Here is an 18,266-nt window from a genome sequence, read left to right as displayed (position 1 = left end):
GTAGAAAGGCGCTGATCGAACAGTGACGTGGACGTAACTGCGTCGGTGTGGCACATTGGATCTGTCGGCCAGCCAACAGCTACGCCCTGGAAGGGTCTCCGCTCGTTCCTTGGGGACGACAACCAGCTGCCGTGAAGGTCGCCGCTCGGCTCTGTTTCCACGTGTTCGTTCCATGGCTGCATTCGACCAGCCCCAGCTTCGGTGAGTGCGCTATGCGTCGCAAGCGGTGCTTCGGGGCCTGCGAACGCCGCTGGCGAACGCTGCAGCTTGCGTGTAGGTGTCAAGATGTAGGTCGGAAATTTCACCCCAGCTAGACTGGCAGGGACAGATAACTAGAACGCAACCAGTTTAGTGACGTGCATATGTGTTATAGTGAACTTGAATAATATAGTGTGTGTGCTGCTGTTTAACATATCGTTCTTTGGACGCGTGGTATTGAGGTCGCCAGTCAGGCGGCATCAGTTCTGTGCGTGCAAAGTCAGGACACCGTGGCCACATTTATTTGCCTGTCGAAGGCTTGGAAAGCACAGCGGGGAAGGAGAGGCGAAAAGCTGTGGCTGAACTTTGGCACCTATAGCAAAACTTTGAAGCACGAGACAAAAAATTCAGAGGGCACTTTTGCTCTCTGAAGTGCTGCAAGGCGAGAGCCTTTCCTTGCGCACTGGTTTGCATTCATTTCTTTAATTTTGTGCTTTATAAATATTTATTTATTTTTCAACATTTTTATTTTTCTTAGTTTTTATTCCTTTAATTTTTCCTTTTCAATTTCTTGTTGTTCTGTTTTCTTTCTTTTTAATTTTTCTGCCAGGGAAGGGAGAAAGATGGGAGTGATCGAAAACACAGTATTCACTAGACGCGCCTTGTTTGTTCATTCAAAACCATCGAGTTGCCACGGCGGATAGGTTAGCGTGCTCATCTCGCACTCCGGAGTGCCTGGGTCGATTCCCCAACTCGACCAATTTCCTACTCGCTTTTATTTATTTATTTATTTTACTTGGAACATCACTACACCATCCCTGTAATTGGTTGCATGGTTACTAACCGAAGTTCAATTGGCCCCATTCGAAATTCGCGCATTGTGACGTCACGACCACTTCGACCAATTGAAAAGCGTGATATTTCTGTCGACAACTCTTGCTTACAACGATCAGGCATTAAAGGCTTCCGCCTTAAAATTTGCTGTTCATCTAACTCGACGCCCGTTTCTCGCTCCAAAAGCTATTAGTGTTTTAACTTGGTTTCGCTTTCGGGACCACAGATTGCTCACCCCATGGGGGCGCTGTATTGGCGTCGCTCAGTCTATTTAACGCGCCGCGCTCTGAATAAACGGTGACTCTCTCAACGTCGTTCAGCGTTAGCGTCGATGTCTTTATACAGGCTGCCGTCCCGGCGTGCCCTAACGTGTTCTGGCATGGCGGCCGCGCCCGACACATTTTGACGACGAGGATCCATCCACATGCATCATGCCTATACGTGAGTGAGAAAATTTTACTTACTTCTCTGCTACGTCTACTACTTCTGCTGACCTACTTTCACGCAGCATTTTTGCACTTGGCTGTTTTTTGACGTGAATTTAACGTCGTCTGCGTGACCTATCGACGCTACTGCGGCGCCTTCTGCACGGCTGTCCTGATCCCCTCGTTCCGCTTGCTCCTTCTGCAAGATGAACTTGGCAATACCTCCGGCACCCTTCTGGGCATGCCCCGGCTATACCTTGGCTCAAATGGCGACGTGTTTTCCAGGCCCTACGACGCCGCCGCCAAGACCGCAACGCCGGACCACAAGAAAGCGCTTCTGCTCAACGCGCTGTGGGAAGAAGGCATCAATGTCTACTAGAGCTTCATCGAGGAAGAGACGCAGGGTAGAACCGACATAGGGACAGGTGACTCTGAGGCACCGGACGTATACAAAGCGGCCCTTCAAATGCTAGACATGCACTTTCAAGAAGAACAAAGTGAATATTTCAGCCGCGTTCATTTCACACGCAGAGTGCAGAGTCCTGCTGAGCGAAACATCGAATACATTCGCGATGTCCAACGGCTCTCCAAATCGTGCAAGTTTGGCCGCTACCGACATCATGGTGCAAGATCAAATCCTTTGCAGCTTGCAGTCGCATAACTTCGTCGCCGGTTCATTTAACTCGTCGAGAATGTTACGATCAAGAAGGCAATGAAGATTGCTCAGGAAGAGGAACACACCGATAAAATAATGCAGCAGCTATGCGTTCTAGAAGTAGACGCCGTTTCACAGCGTCGTCAGACACAAGATGGGTCTCGTCCTCTGCGATAATTTCAAAATGGCGGTCTTTCCTTTCCTGTTACAGTTCAAGATGGCGGTCTCCTTCCCTGCCCGTCTTCATTGCAAGATGGCGGTCTTTTCTGTCCTGTTCCAGTTCAAGATGGCGGTCTCCTTCCCCGCCCGGCGTCAAGATGGCAGCCAACGGACTGGCGTTCCCCCCCACCCCCGACCGGGTAGCGATGGCGACGCCGAGAGCGAGGAGGTCGGCCTCCCCCGTCAGGAAGGGATGCAACCGGCCGCCTCCGGGCCGTCGGCTCGACCCGGCTGCTGTTGATTTCGCTGTCTCTCGCCGGAGCACTCAGCGAATTTTCCGGGTTGTGCTTGCCACAAATACTGCCACTGGCAGTATAGTATGTCTTCAGGCCGCCGTCCCGGCGTGCCCTAACGTGCTCAGCCGTGGCGGCCGCGCCGACAGCTTTGCCTTCGTAAATGGTAGGAACTCCATTTTTTACTTGGATTTCTGCAGCATGAAAATAGTCATGTGTAGCATTTTCGGTGATGTTAATGCACATTCTTAAATCACCCATCAGAAACTACGTACACTCTGGATGGAGGTCCCCTTCGCAAGATGGGGCATTCCTGCCTCGGCATCAGGACAGCGGCTGATCGGCGCAGGGACTACCAGCTGCAGGAGGGCGTTCGATGGTGAGAAGGGGCTGCTTTTTTCTTTCGAGCCTTCTATGCTTTGAGTATTCTTCAGTGCTAAACACACTGATACAGCTTCCAGTTTTCAAGCTTTTTGCAGTAATGGGTTCAGTGCCAGAATGAATGAATTTACACTAGTGCAGTCACTGGAAGCCACAGGTAGATTTTAACAAAGCATCACTTTAATAACTAGAATTTAAAGTGCAAATTAATAAGGGCACTAAAGACTACATGCTGTGAATTCAAAAGCATTCTCTCATCGTGGGCCGCTAGTTAACCATATTTGTTAGTAAGTAGTTTTGATGTCTCAGATGTCTCTGAAGACAGTTAGGTATTCAGGTTGACGACCTTCATAGTGCATGCATTTAGATTAGAGGCCTTTAGGTTGATGATCTTTAGAGTGCATGTGTTTAGGTTGCAGGCATTAGGTTGAAGGTGCTTATGGTAAGGGCCTTTATGTCGAAAGCATTTAGGGTGCAGGCCTTTGTCAAATGCGTTTACCCTAAAGGTCGTTGACCAAAAATCCTTTACAAGGCATTTGGCTTAAAGGTCTGTGACCTCCTTAGCCTCTGTAGGCCTTTGTCCTAAAGGCAATTCGGGATATATGATTACTATGGCAGCTGTGCTGATGACACATTTTTTGGACCATTTCATCTGGACAACAGCACCAGGCTTCGTTGCCATTGAGCCATTTACTGTGCATCAAAAATGACATGAAAGCAACAGCTGCACATCGAACAGTTGTCGACTCGTTCTGAGGATTCCAGTCCATGCGCCTTGAAAACTGATGACAGCTGGCACAGCAGCAGAGCATAACTGGTGGGCAGTGAAAAAAATTAACTCGTCATGCTTTGCATCGATCGATGTGCTCTTTTGCTTAAATATTAAATGCTTCCTAAAGATTCTTTTATTAGAATTTTATCCGTGCTGCTTCCGTAGAATGCTTTTCTCAGCTACAGTGGCGAGTTCTTCGAGCTCAAATTTCGCACAGAAATGGCATTAGGTCAAAAGAATTGTCTTATGCTACATTTGCTTTGGCTACTTGCCTGAATTGATAAAAAAAAAGTTGGATATTCGCATCGTGTGTGGCGACGACGAAACAAAACTAGGTGTTTTCTCAGCGATTGCACCGGTGGTGCCATCTCGCTTGTGAGCCATGGAGAATCGTCAAAGGAGAACGGTGAGGGTTGCTTTTGCGGAAAGTTTGAAGACACTTTTTCATGAAAGATTGAGGGGAGTTTTGGCCAAACTGTTTCTTGTGGTCATTGATAAAGCAGTTGAAGCAGCGTCTTCAAATCCTCTGCAAAGCACCCCCTTCCTTTGCCGAATCTCTACGGTCGACAAACGAGATGGCGCCACCGGTGCAATCGCTAGTTTTGTTTCATCGTCACGGCTGACTATGCCCATATCCGACTTTCTTTTTATCGATTCAGGCAAGTACCCCAAAGAAATTAAGGTAAAAGAATTCTGCCTGCCTAATGCCATTTCTCATGAAATATACTTATAATTCAAAGATAATGACTTGTACTTGTTACTGCATATATTATTCCACACCTTATGTAATACCCCCTAAAGGTGGTCTTTAAGGTGAATAAAGTGAAGTGAATGACACTGCAAGCTAGTATTTCACCAAGTACAGGAAATTGTAGTGTACAGCAGCAGCTCTACATGTTAAACAGCAGCTCTGCACGTTAAACATGACAAACAGCATTGAAATAATGAACAACACTGAAACCTATACTGCAGCCGCTATAGGTACTCCTACCCTTCTAGCAATAGTCCGAAAAGGTACAGTCATGTGTATTAATTAGTATGCACCGAACTAGATATGTGGATGTGAAACATGGTGTGTTGCAGTGCTACAAGGGTGGATTTATGGGTCATTCTTAAAAGGGGCGGTCCCATTTGAAACATGTATTTCTTGCCTGTCTCTCATCTCCCCTTTCTGCATCCTTCGTGAAGTTTGCGCTGTTTTCGTTATGATTTCTTGGACATTTTTTTAAGGCTTTCATGCTTTGCATAGGAAATCCTCCCCTGCCATGCTACTATAGGCACCCTCTCTGTTTCTGTCACCTTTATGAATGGCTCTTCGAGTTGTGATTCAAAAGACATTGTTAGTGTGGTCATCATTATGAACACGTTTTGATAGTGAATTTTGCATTCAGGGTCAAGAACTCAAACTTTTTAGTATATGTATTTGCCCATCTTTACTGCTGTATGGGAAAGCATTCCTGGCATGGCCAGCCGCACCAAAACACACCATTAAGATCAAACAGTATCCAAGACCAAAAACAAAGTACTGTAGTATTTTTCTTGCCTTCACTGCTTCAGCAGACGGTACTGTTGACACAGCCAGCTGCCCAAAAATATGCAATGCAATATTCAGATTGTAATATTCAACATCAAGAGCAACATTAAAAGGCAGGTTGAACACTAAGCTGGGGTGTGACCATGGATGGCAGCAATGTTCATGACTCAGCCAAAAGCAGGCGTGTGCACTCATTCAGCATTTTGATTGTTTGCATACTGCTGTAAAAGTGCCATAAAGTCGCAATACAGTTACCATTGGGGTGTAAATGTAACTACAAGTTATTCTAGAATGAGCTGTGGCTTTTTCCTCATATGATGTATGTGTTAACTTTACTGGGAAATAATGAGCATACCGCTGAACATGCACGCAGTGAATATCCTAATAAGTATAGGTTTTTGGTGTGCAGAATGACAGTGCATGTAGTGTTATGTGGGATGTAATGTGCTGCAGCTGCTGGTGGCCTTTGAGAGATGCTGTAATGAACGACTAGGAATTTATTTCGACCAATTAGGGTCCTTTAACTTGCACTGCCATCGCAAAACACACGGTGTTTTTCATTTTGTCTCCACGCGACTGTGGGCTTAGCTGCAAAACGCCACAGGAACTGGGGGGGGGGGGGGGGGCAGAAGACAGTTCTGTAGGTTTGGAAGGCCTGCACAATGAAGCTACGATTTTATCATTTTTCGGTTACTATTGTCGGCTTAACGAAACGAAGCAATTTATGCTTTAGGGAATAGAGAATGCACTAAAGCTAAGCTTCGGGTGAACGTTAATGTATAGCAATCATTTAACGTGTCTAGTTAAGTGAGTTAGGTTTTAGCTGCTGTCAGCGAGGCTTGTGACATCCTCAGTCCTAATTGACACTTTCTAGTTAGCATGCCAAAATTGGTTCCCGGACAATTCGCTCGTCAGTACTGGGAAAAATTGCGGTCTGTAATTACCACTGCAGGCTTCCTGGCTGTGTCTCTTGGTGCACCGGGAATGAAGACTTGCCAGTCTGTGTGGAATACCTGCATCGCGTAACCACGTTGACCAGCAGACTCTCCATCCAGAGAACAAAAAAGGTAGATGCACAGCGCGTCCACTGGACGCAGTTTTTCAGACGCATGCATGCAGTGCTCACGGAGCACAGATGAACAGAATTCTTTGTATACCACTTCCCTGCAGGGTGTTCTAGTATGCGCCTTGTCACCCTGTGCATAATATTGGACTTCTGCATGAGAGCGTAGAATAACACATCTGCACAAATACGTTTAATTATCTGGAAGCAGCGATGTTGCTACAGGTGACAGCTTGGAACATGAGGTTAGGTTGTGAACATTTTCCCCCACCGTTTAATCATTACTGTTGCTCATTGCGATCAGCTAGGGATGTTTCCAGTTGGCATAAATTTATGGACACAGCAGGCTACGCAGTTCGCATTTTAATTGTATATCTTGTCATGTATTCATAGGCATCGAAGCCATATAAAAAAAAGCCACCCGTTCTAACACTAACCTGCTGCGAATTTAAATACCTTTTGGATGCTGGAAAGCGGGGGGCTGCCAGACTGAGTCTATATACAAGGTATTGCGGGAAGCCCGCCACTAATTTTTTAAAATAGGCTTTTTTTATGTAAAAATAGCTTATGCAGTATGATAATAGTAGTTTTGGTGAACGTCAGAATACAGGTGAATCAAGGTAATTAATTTGCGTATTAACTAAATTCAAAAATCTAGCGTTTGGATGAGAAACTGATTTTACTACCAGCTGTAGTTAACGTAAACAGCCATGACTACTGCCATACACATTATTCAGCTGCATGCAAGAATAAATATTTTGATACTGCTATGTGAATTGTCTCCTCGAGTCTCTATGATGAAGCATTTTGTCTCGTTACACCCAAATTCCTTACGGGGTTCACAGCATGTCGCTGCACACTCGAGAGGGAGTGGCATTTAGTGCGTGGGGATCAGTGACATCAAAGGAAAGTTCAGTACTGCTTACGCCTATACAGAACGATGAATAATATGGTCTTTTATATCCCAGGAGGTTCACATGAAACTGATGCGACATGCACACACTGCCATGCCAACATAGGGAGACGGCAGCTGCCAGCATTTATTTGTGTGCTGCATAGACGATGCATTTTCAATGCGGTATGCTAGTGCCCAGGTCGATCGTGTCGAATCTCTTGTATCACGGCAAGCATGCATGGAGAAGTGGGTGGTAAGGTGGCAGCTGCGTCGAGGCCGACGTGTCATACGCAGCTGTGTTGGTCCGAGGGAGCTAGGCCTCTCACGGATTGGCGGCACAGGCAAAGCAACACCAAGTGGTCCGCGAACACTTTGGTGGCTTTAGAGGTAGAGTCTATGCAGCAGAATGGTACGCGAGGCGACCCGATGTCTTGTATCATGACAAACTTGCCTGAAGCAGCAAGAACAGAGGCGATAAGTGGACATGCAGCGACGAGGAAGCCAGTGTCATCACCTGCAACTTGCATGTGTGGCAAACCTGCAGCTGCCACTAGGTGGTGGGCAGACGCTAAGAAAGGAGTTTCTAAAATCCATCAGGGTCTGAAGAAATATCCAAACCGATGTACTCCTGTTTGGAAAAGCAGTAATTGTGAATGCTATGGTTTGCCCCTTGGTTCGTGACAGCAAAAAAATGGGATCTCATTTTTCCTTCCTCCTGCTTATGGGACTCTTTCATGATGAAGTTATAGCAGACAGCCATTTATGCTCCTGTTCAGGCTGATATATATTTACATTGTAGGAATATCCTCTAATGGCTTATTTCTGAGCCTCAGCCAGCACGATGGCTTTCAATATGAATTTCTTGTGCATTCTATTGTGCTATACCGAAGGCATATACGAACTGACCCTGACGCTCCCTTGGCACTCAGACAGTTTTGTTTCTACCGAGTGCACGCAGTTGCTTGAGCTTGTGCTGTGCGTTTTGGTAGCCCGTACCTTCCTCCACTTGTGAGCCATGCTACTGCAATTGAGCAGATACGGGAAAGGAAAAAAAAGGCTCGTTATGACATACATGAAGGAAGCCAACAATCACCAAAAGAAAGGAACATAAGTGATGCTTTTCTTTTCTATGCAATAGGTAGCCTTTGGTATTCTTGATGCCACCGTTTGATCACGTTCCATGTGGAGCTCGCGATAATACAGAACGGACTACGTCCGCCGCTATGAAAGGAGGTGGCACTGGTGAACACCCTGAAGGTTAGTTTACACTACACATAAATAGCCCCGAAAGCAGAAGAATGGACAGCAGTCACCTAGTGGCAGAGCACCGTGTGCGAGATCAACACCACAGGTGAACAATAATAAAAAAAACATTCCCATGATCCTTGATTTTGGTGGCTTTTGTCGACCTTCAGCTGGGCTTGAGCAGTTCATTGCGTAAGAGAAATTCGAGCTTCACACGAACTGTCCTCCATGTGCCGAGCTTGACCTGGAATACGCACTTTGGTCTGCATGCGGATCTAGCTTTACCTTATTTCCATTTTTCCAAATTCAGTGGTGCATCTATTTTGTCATCAGCCAGTCAAATTGTAGAGGTAAGCATCAAGTCTGTGGCGCAAATGAATAAAGAACAAAATTTGATTGCTTATGGAAACTTCTTTGCTGTGGGGAGGGAGCAAGGCAGGTTTCATTACCTAGGCATGACAACTACCATGATCAAAGAGCATGCGGTGGCTTAGGGCTTAGTATAGGCTTTATTAGGACATTCTTGAGTAGGGGTGCTACTTATCATTTGCTTTGATTTGTAATGTGCTGGTTTTGTTTAGTAACCAGACACAAAGACGGCCTGGGGAGTCTGCCCCGGTTAGCACGAATGGTTTCAAAGGATTGTTGCTTTTCCATGTGCAGAGTTGGAAGCCAGAACGGTGCCATCTTCCTAGATCCAGTCTGTGCACAAGCCATGAAGTCCTTGCTTCCCACGAGAAACATTGCGGCATTCTCCTGGACCGATGCTCGGCCTGTCGCAGGTTTTCCAGAACCAGGTCGCACAGTCCCGTGTCCTCAACGCTGGACTACCACGTAATGTACACTGCGCTAACTTTCACTGCTATGGAGCTGCACATGCCCATAGAGAAGAGGATGTCCTCCTCAGTTGATAGTGGAAGTGACATGTATGGCGCTTCCATGAGCTTGCTATCCTATGCTTGGGAACGGCACATTGGTGCAGTCCTACCAATGTGAGCACCTTGCTTTAAATTTCATATCAGTTATTGTATAATGGATCCTATCATTTATGATATTTTCAACTAATAACATTAAAGTGGCATCAGCATTGTGAGCAAAAAAATAACGAGCATGACTCTGACAGGTGGCGCCCGGAGAGGAACCTGAAAGGCAGTTGAGTCATGTGACATTGCGGTGTCATCACAACCTGCCTATCAGATAGAGCAAACTGCCCACCGTGGCAGGCACCAGTTACATTAATGATGGGGCGCTCGGGATCAGCATTATATATATTATTTTTGGATGTTTTTTTTTGTCCAACAGAACAGTTTCATTGTAGGAACATGTCTTTCGTGCATCTGTGTGTCACTTTCTGTCGGGCCAGGAATTTAAGGATTTTGTGTTCTAAATATTTTGCAGACGTCGTCTAGAATACCTACGTCGCGTCAAGGGGAGACGAGAAGAGGCACAACGCCCATCGGTGTGAGTGTCTACGAGTGATCTTTGATGTGAAGAGGAAGACATGAAAAGTTGCACCGAAATCATTTAAGGTCTCTTTGCCAGCACTAACGATAAAAACTTCCAAGAACTAAAGGAAAGGCCATGCCCTTCATTTATTAAAACTTTGGTAGGATATCAGTACCTGACTTTTCTTAACAAGCCACAATCGCAACAAAACCACAACTAGAAACCCCACAAACACCAAGTTGCATTTTCAGCTTTAGACCAAATAGAAGGTAATTGAGGTCATTTTCAGCTGGCATTTCAGTGTGCAAATGATTATCAATGAATTTGCTACAACTGTACAATTTCAAAAGTGGTTCTTTTCACGTGTGTAATGGCTGCTTATGCATTCACTCTTGACCAGGTCAGTAGCTGAGTGAACTTGCTTGACTTATTTACGTGGTAGATTCTTTTTCTCAGATTTTTAAATTGAGTGCTTTTAAGCTTGGTGGGCAGCTCCTCAACTACAAGATAAGTTTAATGGCTGTGTTCGAACATGCACTTCTTCGTTTTTTCCTTTTCAGCTCCCCTGCAACTGAAAAACCCTCAACTGGTGTGAAGGCCTATCTCCAGTGTCTTTTCCATCATGAACTACAGGGGTGAGTATCCATGAAATCATTTGTTTTTTCTTTCAGAAGCATGCATGTGATGTTTTATTAAAACACTGCAGTGCACATGCCTCTGTTAGGTGCATCAGTTGGATTAGAAGGGGCAGCTACAGCCTAAAACCTCATTACTCAACTTCAGCACTCCTAATCCGAATGGCGTAAAGCCAAGTGCTCCCTAGATATGTATACTGTATTTACTCGCATAGTGATCGCACCCCGAACTTGCCGCTGAAATTTATGTGCCAAGTTTAGCCGATGATCGTACTTCACAGATGGCATGTGCAGGTGACTATCTTGCTCTGCCAGCCGGCATTTTTGTTCTGAGGTTGGTTGAACCTGCTAACCAACTTGCCTGCAACTTGTTTGCGTTTTCGGGACGCTTTTTTGTAATTCCCAACGCCACCGCTGCAACTAACTGGATTGACAGCCTGCCAAGTTAGAAGTCTTTCCACTGTCCAGCCGCTGTCTGTTCGGTGCTGTTCACATCCATAGCTCTCGCGCTGCAGCTATTCCATCACAGTTCCATCAGAATGACTGGGTGCTCAGCTCCCAGCTGCACCAATCGTTCAGAAAGTGGCAAAGTGTTTTACTCTATACCGTCATTCCCCGCTCCGTCATTCGCCGCTGACTTCAGTGGTTGCTACGAATGTTTTTTTTTCTCTTTTCTGAATGCTTGGTTGCCACGCGGCATAATGTGATAAATAAATCTAAGCATACTTCCACAGTGTTTGTTTTGTGAATTGTCTGTGTCTGCAGTTATGAAATGCTGTTAAATAGAATTCGGCGCAAAAAAAACAGACAAGGGACGAAGTAAGAGACACAGAGACGTTCACGAGCGCTCTGTGTCTCTTACTTTGTCCCTTGTCCATTTTTTTTGCACTGAATTCTATTTAACATGCTTCAGCAACTAGCCCAGCAGCTTGCTCTCCTGAAATGAAATGCTGTGGTGTTCTCATTCACCTACAAGGTTTGTGTGTTATTTTGGAATTAAACTATACAGTTTTTAAAGAGCAACACCTCACAGCAGCAGCTGTTGATCTTGGTACCATTACTGACAGGTTTGTAGGCAAGGATGCCTTAAGAGACATCAATTTTCACTCAAGTGCCATTTACATCAAGTATTGTTCAGGTGGAATTGCTTGACTCACAGCAAGGTGCTTTTGTTGGCTGTGCATCCATGGGGGGAAGTTAAAAGGCTGCTGCAAGCCTCCTGAATTTTCGCAGATGTGTGTGAGCTGTTAGATTTATGCAAACGTCGCTGGAATTGCCAGTTTTTTGCATGGAATGCACGCCACTGCCTTTTCACAAACTTTTATAGAAAAGATAGTTCATATTCTTTTCCTAATAATGCACGGCTCGGGATGTCGACACACCGGCTGCGATGGCTCAGTAGTTATGGTGCTCGGCTGCTGACCCGAAACACGTGTGTTCGATCCTGGCCGCGGCGGTCGAATTTCAATGGAGGCTAAATTCTAGAGGCCCATGTACTGGGTGATGTCGGTGCACGTTAAAGAACCCCAGGTGGTGAAAATTTCTGGAGCCCTTCACTACGGCATCTGTCCTAGCGTGAGTTGCTTCGGGACGTTAAACACCATAAACCAACAAACCAACATTGTAGATCACCACTAGGTTAAAGCATACAGAAGAGAGTGAATGTGCTGTCATGTAAAATATAAGGATTTAACTGGTTTCTTGCTTTATTACATAGTACACCTATAACTCCTTTTTGAGAAATGAACCGCAGTTCGCCACTCTTAAAGGTTACATTTCGAGTCACCAGAGTGTAAAGGCACCCAACGAAACAGCTTTCCTGAAAGTGTGGCTGTGATACCCTGTGCCTTCTGGAAGGTCGATGGTACGGGTCCGGAGGAAATCTAAAGGTGTTCCCGAGTTTCAATACCATTGGCAGTTGATCGCTGATTCATAAGCGATATGATCTCGGAGAACCTGGATATTGAGAGCTGCTACACATAATTTGGTGTAGACCTCATATTTAGTGCAGTTTTCTATCTGAAACAGAGCATGAACTAGGTACAGCTTACTAGATAAAAAATCTGGTTATGTTGCACAGTGAGCATGTTTTTTTCAAGTACAGGCACTTTATTAACATTTTTTTTGCTAAAAGTTTGAGATTTCTTTACTGAAAACAGGCTAGACTTGTGGCTGTGCACTTTTTCGTTTACACTGTTTAAGCACTAAAATAGAGCTCTGCAGTGTGTATTTATCCTTGTTGGCATAAAACCTCAATGAAAAACAACTTTCAAGCGATGGAAAACATGTTTAGGCATCTGATTGTTTGTTTCAGATGTTAACATTCATCCAGTTTTGAGTAAACTGTATTCTGAATTTTATACTGTATTTTTATAGTTCTGGCTTGTAACTTTTTGTAGGAGTTTCGGATTCAATAAAGGGGGTATAAACTGGTTTTTTGACGCAGTTCCGGTGAATAAATGTTGCCGCAAAGATGAATGCTGCATTTGTACGGTGTATCTAAAATACTGAGTCTGTTGTTAAGTTACAAGTAAAGAGTTCGGGGAAGGCAGCTGTGTAAATCGCCTGCTGCTGCAGCTCACGCACAGCACTAGAAAGAGCAGCTCTTTTTTTTCTTTCCTATATTACTTGAATGTGTTGCGCTGTCAGTTGTTTCGATGCTCTGTTTGTGATTAAGCGAAAAAGTGGCCTACAAACCTTGGAAAAGCACCCGCAGTTGATCGGTGATGCACTATGCATGTCGCCTGCAGAAACGGAGTGCAGCTTCACCGAATAACTTCGGTTGCTTGACAGGCAAGATGGTGGACCTACGTGCAACTCTGCTACCTTTGGTAGCATATACAGTATTTAGCAAAAATCACAGTTAAGCATGCTCGTGTGACAAGGGTCTGACCTGCAACTTGTTTGCGTTTTCGGTGCTCAAAAATTTTTTGTAGAAAATTTTCCCCCACATAATGATCGCATCCCTGAATTTGCGTCAATTTAAAAAAAAAGTGCGATCATTGTGCGAGTAAATACGGTGCTTCTCATACTATGTGAACCTCTGTAAGCGAGTCTTGGTCTCCACCGAGTTCTGCTTTAATGAGGCTTCCTTCAAGGATTGTTTTGTAATTGCATAATGTTCAGGCTTCTTCAGCGCAGCTAGTTTTCAATTGGATTGTCAGGCCGTTGGTTGTCTAAAGAGGAGTCCTCCAGCGACAGTGTTGCCTATTTCACAGTGGCATAAATAAGGATGTGCAGCTGATTACAGTCGAGATTCGGAGCCATGTCCAGATTTGATAAAACGCGATAGCATTAAGGCTTCTGCTGTGCAGAAATTCGGGTGTCGTCGGCGTGGATCGATAAATAGGGTGGTGTGGTAAATAGGCAGCCAGCCTCACAAAAGCAGCCTAGGTGGGCTACCTGGGTCACGTGACCTTGTGGTGTCATCACAAGCTGCCCACCGAATTGTGAGCAAACTAATTGCCCTGGGAAGTGGCGGCTAAGTTAATGGTTAATCGTGAAAGATAACACAGGAAGAGCAACTTGGGTCGCAAAAGATTCACCGATGGCAGCACCTGCCATTGCAGGGCAGTGGTGCATCCATTAACCACTGCATCATGGCACAAGGAGTGGTGTGAGGACTCCCAGAGACCTATGAATGTAAAGTTCAGAATGACCAATTCCTTATATATGGGCATTAACTCATTAGCTCTATCGTGTCGTATGCTTAGAGCAAAGCTTAAGTGTTTTCTCCAATTTTTTTTTTTGATGTTCATTCAACCGATGATGGGGACGATAACTCTTCTACAGTGAGTTGTTTCTACTTCCGTTTGTGAAAATTTTTGAAAAGTTGTGGAGCTATCATTTGGCGATGAAAATGTATTGGAAGTTAGGCTGGGCTTGTTGATATTTAAGGTTGCTCCATGCAATTTGCATGCTCAAAATCACTAAATTAAATCTATTCCAGTGTGCATCCAAATTTTAGCAATAATATTATTTTGAATAAATGTCTTATTACATGTATACGTCGATCAGTGCAGCTCTCTTGCGTTTACACAGGTTGCGTTATTCTCTAGGATGTGAATTTCATTCTCAAGTCGGTGTAAGATGATTTTGAAATCTAAATTTATTATGGTGCATGGTCTTCACACGAAATCCTTTGCATGCCTTCATTTACATTGGTTTCTTCTTGCTGCAGGATGGCCTCCGACATCGAAGTTGATGGGAAACAATACGCAGAACCAGCGTGGATTGCGGCAGTCTCCAACCTATTCCACTAGAGGCATGCTGTGCTTCAAGGGCAATGAAGCTACTCATCGGAATGTAGGGTTCGCTTGAGCCATCGAATGGTATGTCCCAGCTGCAGTCCAGCTTTCTCTTGGATTCGGAATTGAGTAACTTTGGAGCTTTTACTGCTGCTGCATGCCTCCCTAACGTTTACTAAGCAATAAGTGTCGAAGAAGGTGCAGGTCGAGAGATTTATTTTTTTTCTATTTGGTACCAGCAAGGAGGAACTCCAACCGAAGCCGGAACTGAACTGAAAACCAGAAGCAAAGCCGTATCTCAACCGGAACGGAAATGAAGATAATTTCTTCTGCTAACTTGTGACTGAACTAGAACTGAAACCAGATGCAGTCCTTGTCTGATACCGCAAGCTCCATTGTTTTTCCTTGCAAAGGCAGAAATCCTTTTTGTTGAGCCGCATGCATGGTCAGTTAGGGAAAGGACGCAACATGCACGCAGCTTTGTGTATACAGTGCTTCTTTGGTGTTGTAGATATGTGCAGTAGTCGTTTGTGTGCGGTTGTCATTAGGAGAGTGCCTAGACATGCGCGTGTGTTCGGTGAAAAGATATTCACCTTTATTTTTTTCTAAATATCAAACAGTCCTCAGAGCTCTCTCATGTGCTTTCTCACTATCGCTGCCCTTTCTAATTGTCCTTGCATCCTTATTCATGTCCATTGGTTCCTGTCTGCCGCAGCTCGGTTGCTCATGTTAGGTAGCAATCGCCACTGCTCGCAATGCCTTTTGCATCAATTTTGTATTTTATAGTGAACTAACAGTAGTCAAATCTGGATATATTGAACCTCAGGGCAATTGTGTATTAGTTCGGTACACTGATGGTTCATAATATAAAAATGGCAGTAGGTCATCTTAGTTGCAACCTAGAAGTAAAAATACATAGCACCCACACTTGTACTCTTGTATGGCGTTGCGATTATCTGCACACACTGAAAGCACTGAAGGAAACAAGCAAAGGCGGTGGCCAGCTTAATTTTGTCTTCACTCAACATGCCTTAACACTCCCCTGGAATTCCTTGATATCCAGTTGTTAAAGCTGGTATAAAATAATCACCAGCTGAACGTGCAACCCTTCTTGCTTGTAGCCTTTCTCACCTTGGTTTTGCTGGTATTTCTAGCCACCGTTTTACCGTTTCGCGTTGGGGAAGGTACGTAATGGGCCAGTTTATAGATTACCTGTGCCATGGCCACTGCTATGTGCATTCTCCATGCCTTTTATTACCAGCTCAATGCTTTCGCCCTTTGCAATATTGAAGTTAGTGCCTGATGGTATGGAATAAATAGAAAAGTAGGAAGTTGCTGCACTTGAGTGGATCTGCAGCGAAGGCTACACAGGAACGGGAAGGAGGTGGGCTTTTCTCCCTCTGTTCTCATGTCTTGGTGGGTTGATTCATTGTTTGGTGTGAGGAGAGATAGACGGTTGCCATGTTCCTCGCTCCTTGTGCACTTTTGAAGGCACCTGACATCTATCTGAAGGTAACATAAATTAAGGGACCTCCACATATTTCTGTCAACAAAGGATCAGTATTGTCTGTGGACGTAACTTATTGGCAGATTTTAGTTGGAAAAGAAGTGTGATGGTGAACGAGCTTTGTGAATAAAAGTGAAACTTGGAGGGCTGGCTGAAGCAGGCCACAGCTCTGCGGCCTACTTGCAGCCAGCTGCCTGTGTGTTTGAGCTAGGCCGCTGGTCTGGAGGCTGGCAGATAGTGCTTGTATGAAAAACCAAAATCGGAGAAAATGATATGAATTAGCTTATCGCTTTGTTCAGTGAAGCTGTCACACGGTTATTACTGCCATCTGGACAAGAAATCCCCATAGCATGGTAGCAGTAACCTTCTTAGGCTGCTTCAGCTGCTTCTGCTGTCAGGTTTTTGTCTCATGCCTGGGGGCTCCAAGAGGCGCTTGAAATAACTTCTTCCAAAAGGGCTGTCTTTCACGTACTCGAAATCTGGCTGCGGAGTATATGGTCCGTAAGAATAGATTTTCTGCAGTATGTGTGTGCCTTGGTGTGTATGCTGCAGCTGAGATCTGGATGCGACTCGTGGTGCAGGAAGGACACGTGGTGGCGGCCAGTACAGAGGGCGGCTTGATGGTCATCTCACGTTTTCTAATCTGAAGAGTTGTCGCCACGTCCCGAAAATAGAGCATTTTGTCTGGCTTGCCGTCGTCACGTAGAGGCAGCTCGTCTTTCTGCCAAGCGTGCTGGAAGGCCTTCCAGGTGAGATCACGTGTTTATCCCCACCTCAGCAGCAAGGCAAAGCAGCAGCATTCCGATGTGCGTGGTGTCCACTCTTACTCTGTTTACGCGTTTTTCTTACTGGAAACAAAATGCAAGTTCACCGGTCCGTTTCTTGGGTTTCTGAGAATTGAAATATGACGAGCAAGCTGAAGGGCTCTGTTAGGGGCACGTGGTGTGGACGTTGATGCAGTGGCTCCTTAAACTAAATCTGAACGCATACGTTTCTGCGGAAAGATGCACTTCAGGATCTATTTCCTTTGCGTTTCCTTCATAGCCAGAAAATGCGCGACACAAGTCACACCGTGATTGACATGAATGCTTAATGTTTCACCTGAAGAAACTCAATTGCCATAGCATGATGGACAGTGTGATTGGGCAAGACTGTGCGCTTGCGTCCTAAAGCGTTAAGGGTTATGTACATGTAGTGGTGGGTAGAAGAGTTAGGATGAAGGCACTACGCTTCACCTGCCATCCACTGTGGAGCAACTGACTTTGGCAGAACTCCACGCTGGCTACTTTAAAGGTTCTTCTAATTAATGTTGAACCTTATGAATCTTAGGAGCGCATTGCTTTGTTGTTAGCTCTTCAAATGTGCATTGCGGATACTATTGTAAAGAAAATTGCCGTGTGTAATACGACAGGATGTGGATTAGTCTGGTCATTCCAGATGCGCGATGACCTTTTATTTTGAAGAGATTTCACAGCGGTTCATAAACGACGGCCGTAAAAGGGTGTGAGGCGCAGTAACGAAACAATGGAACTTGTAGTACGCAAAATTCCACAGGATACAGTGCTTTCAGCAGACGATTTTGTCACGAGGGACTGCAGGCCAGTATAACCATAGGCTTTTTAATTATGGTTTGTTTCTTTTAGAGGGTATTAGTATCTGCCTAAGCTGACACCCTGCATTTGTTGTTTTGCAGCGCACGAAAGCTTTACTGCCTTTGTTTTTCCTCCAAAGTCGTCCTCTTTTACGCATAATGCAGTTGTGCCCATCTGTTTGATGCTTTATAGCCGCAAGTGGAAAAGGAAAGAATCGCAGTTGAACTCTGCATTTTCTATTCCGCAAGGGAGCTATGATATTTTAGCAAAATTCCAAAAACGTTCTTGGATTAACAGCATTGTTCATCATATCAGTTCTTCTGGATTCGTGCTAGGCCACATGTATCTCGTGGGATTAAACATGATTCGTTACCATGTCAGGATC

At 45.0% G+C, this 18,266-nt stretch overlaps 2 protein-coding genes across 24 annotated transcripts in view; both read left to right on the top strand.

Annotated features, from left to right (window-relative positions):
- Positions 1-18,266, top strand: part of LOC149357439 (uncharacterized) — a 478,435-nt gene that overhangs the window by 382,366 nt on the left and 77,803 nt on the right. The gene's annotated exons all lie outside the window — the stretch shown is intronic.
- Positions 1,324-17,035, top strand: LOC149357440 (uncharacterized). 7 transcript variants are annotated; one of them, XM_089584698.1, is made up of 9 exons: positions 1,324-1,473; positions 2,393-2,730; positions 2,829-2,943; positions 6,204-6,318; positions 9,118-9,293; positions 9,853-9,915; positions 10,461-10,535; positions 14,716-14,866; positions 16,871-17,035. In XM_089584698.1, exons 1-8 carry the CDS (start codon positions 1,457-1,459, stop codon positions 14,795-14,797), a joined length of 981 nt encoding a protein of 326 aa, XP_089440824.1. In that variant the 5' UTR covers positions 1,324-1,456; the 3' UTR covers positions 14,798-14,866; positions 16,871-17,035. The 7 variants fall into 7 exon arrangements, with proteins under 7 accessions (XP_089440824.1, XP_089440820.1, XP_089440822.1 ...); XM_089584694.1 differs by having other exon boundaries at positions 2,324-2,730; XM_089584696.1 differs by having other exon boundaries at positions 2,324-2,730; positions 16,842-17,035.

Source organism: Amblyomma mixtum, chromosome 3, assembly GCF_055824585.1.
Source record: "Amblyomma mixtum isolate Tamu chromosome 3, ASM5582458v1, whole genome shotgun sequence".
NCBI classification, from domain to species: domain Eukaryota; kingdom Metazoa; phylum Arthropoda; class Arachnida; order Ixodida; family Ixodidae; genus Amblyomma; species Amblyomma mixtum.
The sequence above is the reverse complement of the archived record's forward strand: the minus strand, read 5'-3'. Positions and strand labels throughout refer to the sequence as shown.

Excerpts from the sequence above, each read along its gene's own strand:
- LOC149357440 (XM_089584694.1), top strand. Across the intron at positions 2,731-2,828 it reads CAGCTTTGCCTTCGTAAATG|AAACTACGTACACTCTGGAT; the intron begins GTAGGAACTCCA and ends ATCACCCATCAG. Across the intron at positions 6,319-9,117 it reads CCATCCAGAGAACAAAAAAG|AGTTGGAAGCCAGAACGGTG; the intron begins GTAGATGCACAG and ends TTCCATGTGCAG.